The following is a 6,750-nucleotide window of genomic DNA, read 5'->3' on the forward strand; positions in this document are numbered from 1 at the left end:
GTTTACCACTTTCCCATTTGAAATGCTCGAGAAACTGCCAAACATTAAGCAAATGCCTTAAAATTTATACAAAGACTACAAAATTGGTTGTGAAATTGAATTAGTATAATTTTAATCCAAATCTTATGTATTTAAAACTTTTATTTTGAATTCAAACGTTTGTATTCTTTAATAAAACCTTGGTGTTTTGACCGTGCGCCGTAGGACAATACCTCTTGCACATTCACGCATAATAAAATCTTTATTTTTGCCTTAATTTTATCAAAAAAATTATCATGCACTTAAATAAGATAAATAAACAGTTACTGAAAATTTCAGCTTAGTGCGCCCATTACTTTTCGAGAAAAATGTTTTGTCCACGATTTTACGGGACAACCCTCGTATATACAGAAAAAGGTTTCCGTAATAACTGATAAGTATTGCAATACAAACTCAACACGATGGCTGGTATATTGCAAGTTATTGAATTTTATTTCACCTGCCGTTCGTTGAAATATGGACTGCACTCACGTGTTGCATCTAAATCAGAAATTATGCGATCTCTTAATCTGATGATGAATGTGGGACTTTTGCCATACAGTGATCTTTTCCGATTATTCAAATATATCTAAGAAAATATTGTGAAATTGTTTTCAATATCCGTCCAAAATAAATTTTTGCCCTTTTAATATTGAAATGAAATATTCAAAATTGAAAGTAAGTATCGAACTTTTAATAATTTAAAGACATTGCCGAATACGAAACATATTCATTTAAACATTGTTTCATACATTTATTTTTCTTTAATACCGCGATGCAAAAATTTACTCTAAAAGCTTACTTTTTAAGACCATGAATCTGTTTGTTTACAAAAGAATTGTATTATTTTGTATCATCCGCATTATTCTCTTCCTTTTTAAAAGTGCGTGAAAAAGATTTAAGATTCAGAGGTAATCCGAAAGCTAGGTATATAAAAATGCCATGCCCACCATTAAAGAGCGTATGCAACATGGAAAATAATTGTAATTCAGTGAACTGAGCCAGAAAGCCAAAAAACCAGGCTACACCAACGAGGGTAGAAAGCCTGAAGTACGCACTTAATCTACTCTCTTCCTTTGACTTTCTAATATCGATCTTTACACAAATTCGAGATAATGTCACCAGAAACATGAAAGAATTGATAAAGATGCATAAACCAATTGGAATTGCAAAAGTAAAGAGGGTCATGTTTGGTTCATCAATGTAGCAGGTACGAGGAGAGTAGCCAAGACTCTTCCATTCACTTTGGACAGAGCTTACAATTAAATTGACAGCAACTATTGCCAAACATAGAACGGCATCAACCAGTAAGAAAAATAATACCCGCGAACCGTCTTTTTTCTGTGGAGCTGATAAAGTAGTAAAGGATTGAAAGATTTGGAAGGTAGATAAACTCATCCAACATATGACAGAGAGCCAGAGAAAATGAACCATCATGCCCATTCCAATGCAAATGGATTCATTCCAAAGAAAAAATTTTGAGAAAGTGTAGACTGTATTTGCCAAAACTGACAACACAGCTAATGTTATAATGTTGGCATCTGCGATTGATCTTTGGGATTTATTAAGAATGAAAGTGAGTATAGTTACCAAAGAAGCAATAGAAGAAAGGGAGAGACAGGCAAGTGAAAAATACTTCATTAGGCGTTCTTCTGAGGATTCCCCTTGACTGTTTGCTTGGCTCATAACTCTAAGATACTCGTCCAGGCATATTTCTACACTGCGTTTATCTTGGGACTCCTTGAAATGTTGTGAGGAAAAACAGACTTGATAGTCTACAAGACATACAGAAAAATTTGAAATATCTAATCTGACGTCTCTTGTTGTCAGCTTCACTTTAGGGCAGCGATACCAGTCGGCTACGACTACCGCCATATCATTTTTTAAACAATATGGCCGTCTGTAGTCATACTGAAGGACATTTAGTTCTGGTACACCCGGGTGTAATTTCAGTTTCTCCATATTCATTGGATTCAGATAGCAACGGCCATGAATTTGTGTAGCAAATAAGGAATTACCGTGAATATGAAATCGTTGCCCTACAACAGACAGTTTGACGTAAATCTCGCGCCCCAAAGATGGTATATTTATTGGCAATTTCTGTTCAGAAAATATATTCATCAGCTTCTGTATCATGAAGTCTACGTTATGATAATGGCCTACGGACAGTTCCAGCACTATAGCCAAAAAATCTGATTTAGAAGGAGCTAAAATTGAAATTCGGCAAAGATAATCATACAAATTTTCAACAATTATAACGTTTGCCATAGCTGATTCGATTTCACGTAAATTTTTGTCCCAGTTTATCATTTTGGAATCTTCTGGAAGAGTGACCATTAGATTTACCTCGTAGTTGCACTTCCCAAGCATCGTATAACGAAGTTGGCAGGTTGAGTTGCTGTAAACGTATTCTGCTTCACATCTGATATCCAGACACTTCGACTAAAGATAAAAAAGAAAAGTTTCAAAAGTTGTGAAATCTAAGTGTTGCACAGCAAGGGCCTTTAAGGTAAGCTATACATTTATGTTGCTTCAGACATACTCTACTTTAAATATGGCCTTCAAGACGCTTTGAGACATTTTAATGTAAACTTTGTTTCTTTTTATTTCGTCAGATTAAATTTGATAAGAAAATTATAAATCGGGAAAATGAATTTTTTTTTTCTTTCTACCCCTACCCATGTTTTTTATTGCTTTTTTCTAAGTATAATTACTTTGAATAAAAAACAAAGAAAGAGATTATTTAAGAGAGAAATTTTCTGCAACAATATCAGAATATTTTTCGAAATGTATTTTAAACAAAATAAAAATATTGGAAAAAAAAACCGTACCATTCTACTGTCAAAAATCTGATTTCTTGCGCATTTTACGTCTTTTGTGTGCTCTATATTCACTGTTCGTTTGAAATCCATCAGAGCTGAAAAAGTTGAAAGCATGTACGTGATAATACCTGATCCATCAAAGTCATTTTGAATTGTAAGATCAAAAACCAGTTCATCACACAAAGCACAATAAAGGTTTTTATAAACTTTGTCGGAATTCTTGTAAGGTAAGTAGTATTTCTGGCAAGCATCGATGAAAACAGACCGTGTTTCTTCCCAAAATTTGATCGTTCGGTTACAGGTAGAGTCAAGTCTAGGTGTGTATGTTATACAGGGATTGACAATCTTTTGAATGGAGCTAGGGGGACTAAAAGCAACGTTACAGACAGGAATATCATTTAAGAACACAGACTGGTAAAGTATTTCGAAATCGTCATTTGAAAACAGTGCTGATTGATACCGGCAAATCTTTTCCATCTCCCAAGGAACAATATCAGAAATAAATTCATCATTGCATAATGCGCACTGAGTGTTAAGATATGTGTCATTTGATGACAAAAACATTACTGGTCTAGCTACTGGTAATATTATGTGTTTGGGGTAACAAACATGTGGCACCATTAAGACATGTTTCAATCATCCAGTATGATTTACCCGGGGTGATTCCCGACTTTTTATTCCATAACGGTTCGATGCAAGACAAAGGCTGACCCTTTTGTTTGTCTTCTTCAATTGGCATGTATTCTATGAAGTCTGGAGTGGTTGCTTGTCTGTAGAATTTAGAAGGACAACATGTGGATTTTCTCACACACGAATCATCACATTCACAAGTTGCACATGATGGATTTAGGGTAAAAGAATAGTTCCGTTTAAATTTTTCCCCCAGACACATATCTTGTTCTGGACATAGCAAGAGGTAATACCAAAGCAAGATTTTTGCCTCTTTGTTTTCTATCCATGAGGTTAGATTATCGGTTTTATCGATGTCCTCAGGCGTAGGGTAAGGCGCATCCTCCAGAATTAAGAGACCACCCAAAACAGCACCAACTGTTGAAGTTATGAACAAAATGGAGATCTATAAACGAAACATAAAAATGTGAAAAATGTTATTCAAATGGTTCATCCTCGCTCGCGTGGTGCAGTGGTAAGAGGGTCTGCTCTAGAGTCGCTAAATAAGTAGTTGATCTTTAAGTCGCGGGTTTGAATCCCCCTGGGGAACGTAGAGACCTCTCTTTCGGGTGAGACCGAATAAACGAGGCTCTGTGTCGCAGTAGGTGATGGAACGAAAAAATGGTCACTGACCCTTATTGCCCGAGCATACGACAAATTTTTCACCTCTCCACTAGCAAGTATTGGCGACTTTATATGAGTGAAAAATCCTCTAGAGGGATGTCAAGCAACATACAAACAAACAAAACAAACCTCGGGAAAAAGCTTATCTTAATGCTGACAGCCTCAACGAGAAATTAATTTTCTGCCTCAATTAACAATCTGAAACAGATTTGTAGGCAAAAGTTCTTAAGGTAATTCTATTATTCTAATCTGAAGAATTTTGTTCAAGATATCCAATACCCAATCACGAAAAAATACTCTAAAATTAATTATTCAATTTGAAAAGTCTCAAAATTAAGCTTGAAAATGAAATCTTTTCGTGCACCGTTTTTTATTTTATGCATCTCAAAATGACTCAGGATTACGGAAGTTCATATGAAAAATATTTTTGAATTCGATTTAAAACGAATTGTCGAATTTGTTCTCACAAATTTAAGTCGTTATAACAATTCCTTGTAATTTGTTATAACGCATTTAATTTATTTTAGCAAATTTGTTGAATTCGTTATATCATACTTCCTCTTCTAAGAAAGAAATTATTCAAAGTCATATGTCAGTTTTGAATATTTTTAATATTCCACAGAGCCAAAATGAATTTTTACTATCTTATATATATTAGATTCTGAAACTTCATAAGAATCCTTATTAACAACGATGTGTTGCGCGTTCAAGTAAATGTTCAACCAAACCTTTTTCGTTACTCCTCACTAAGATATTGACAGTACTTAAGGAAAAACTTCAAAAATTCTGTTCAACTATATATTCAAGAAGTGGATTAAATCAGATGTGGACACTAAAAAATTCAGAAGAACTTTTGGACAATTTGAAATCACAAGATGTTACCAAAATTAACAGCTTAAAAACTCGTTTATTTACTTACATGGTCAGTGGTCATTTGCAAAATTATTTTGTTAAAAAGATTTTGATTGCACACACAAGTACTCTGAAGTTGACACCAAGAAGATGCTGGGGTTTCTGATTGACAATATGTATGTGGTTTTTGGATATCAGGTCTTCCAATAATCTATTGGAATTCCCATGAGCACCAATTACGCTCTGTAATGAGCAGACCTATTTTTGTATTCATATGAAGCAGAATTTATGCATAATCTTATGCGTGAAAAGAATAATGCACTCGCTGTGGCCTTCAACTCGACCTTCAGATATATCAACTACGTATTGTCAATTAGCAATGGCAATTTCCATTCCTACGTCGATACGATATATCCAGGATAGCTTGAGATAAAAGATACCACCGATTCTGACACATCATTTTCATACTTGGATATTTTACTTGAAAAGTACATTAATGGTAACCTAACAACCAAGTTATATGATAAACGTGACGTCTTTAATTTTTCTATTGTCATCTTTCCTTACTAATGCAGCAATATACCTTCATCGCCTGTATACGGAGTGTATATATCTCAGTTGATTCGATACGAAAGAGCATGCTCTACGTATAAACAAATTTTAAAACAAGGTAAATTATTGACAAACACGTTGATGAAACAAGAATATCAGTAGTCTCGTTTAAAATCATAATTTCGTAAGTTCTATGGTCGATACAATGACTTTGTCAACAAATACAATTTACCATTGAATCAAATGCTGACTGACGTTTTTCATCCCAATTTTTTGTCCATTATTTATACACTGAATTGACGACGTTATTTCACGATCATGACAATGCGCACACGGCGGGTGTAACCGGCCAGCAGGGGATTCTGACTCTTCCGTGACACCTGATCCCGCCTCTGATGTTTCGGAGGGTCGTGTTTGCTCTGCTCCTATTTTACATTGTTTTAATATGGACTTTGATATTGAATACTGTTCGTTGTCTCCATATCTCCATATTCTTCAATGGTATTTCACATTCTCAAATTAGTTCTTTTATATATATATCCTGATTTTCGAATTTGATTGAACTAAATAAATTCGTTATAACTAATTTATGCCTTAGTTTAAACGAATGTAATTTGTTATAACAAACTTTAGAATTTGTTAAATCGAATTTAATTTGTTATAACAAATTTTTGATTTCATTTTGATTATAATTCTTAATCAAATCGTAAATCAAATGGAATTCAGAGACATTTTTAAAGCATTTTTTATTATCCAACTCCAGATTTTCAGGACCTGAGGATCAAACTACCTTAATTCTTATTGAAACATTCTGAAATTGAACAAAATTATCTTGTGTGTTTTCAGTGTCTCAATTATGACACTTGAAAACCTTTGCATTGTTCATTTTATTGATAGAACTTCAGAAAGTGAATGCAATATCATGATGCTCAGGGGAAGGACCCAAAAACTATTGCACTGAGAATTAAAAAAATACAGGAAGAAACAAGACCTTTCAGTTAAAACTGAAAGGCGGCTTTCAGTAACTTTTCAGTGGCCATTCAGCCACGGAAGGGCACATGCATTTCAGTGACCTTTTAGTTGCCTTTCAGTCACATTTCAGATACCTTTCAGTCACCATTCAGCGGACACATCTCCGTCAACTTTCAGTGGCCTTTCCATCAACTTTCAGTGACCTTTCCATCAACTTTCAGTGACCTTTCCGTCGACTTTC

General features: G+C 34.4%; 1 protein-coding gene across 1 annotated transcript; it reads right to left on the bottom strand.

Annotated features, from left to right (window-relative positions):
* Positions 1-861: 861 nt before the first annotated feature.
* LOC134272489 (uncharacterized) lies at positions 862-3,461 on the bottom strand. Its single transcript, XM_062754714.1, has 2 exons — positions 2,850-3,461; positions 862-2,460 (listed from the first exon to the last, which is right to left on the bottom strand). The coding sequence occupies exons 1-2, from the start codon at positions 3,459-3,461 to the stop codon at positions 862-864; spliced, it is 2,211 nt and encodes a 736-aa protein (XP_062610698.1).
* Positions 3,462-6,750: the final 3,289 nt, after the last annotated feature.

This window comes from Saccostrea cucullata, unplaced genomic scaffold (assembly GCF_032062105.1).
Source record: "Saccostrea cucullata isolate Sc308-1 unplaced genomic scaffold, CSIRO_AGI_Scuc_v1 ctg4229, whole genome shotgun sequence".
In the NCBI taxonomy this organism is placed as follows: domain Eukaryota; kingdom Metazoa; phylum Mollusca; class Bivalvia; order Ostreida; family Ostreidae; genus Saccostrea; species Saccostrea cuccullata.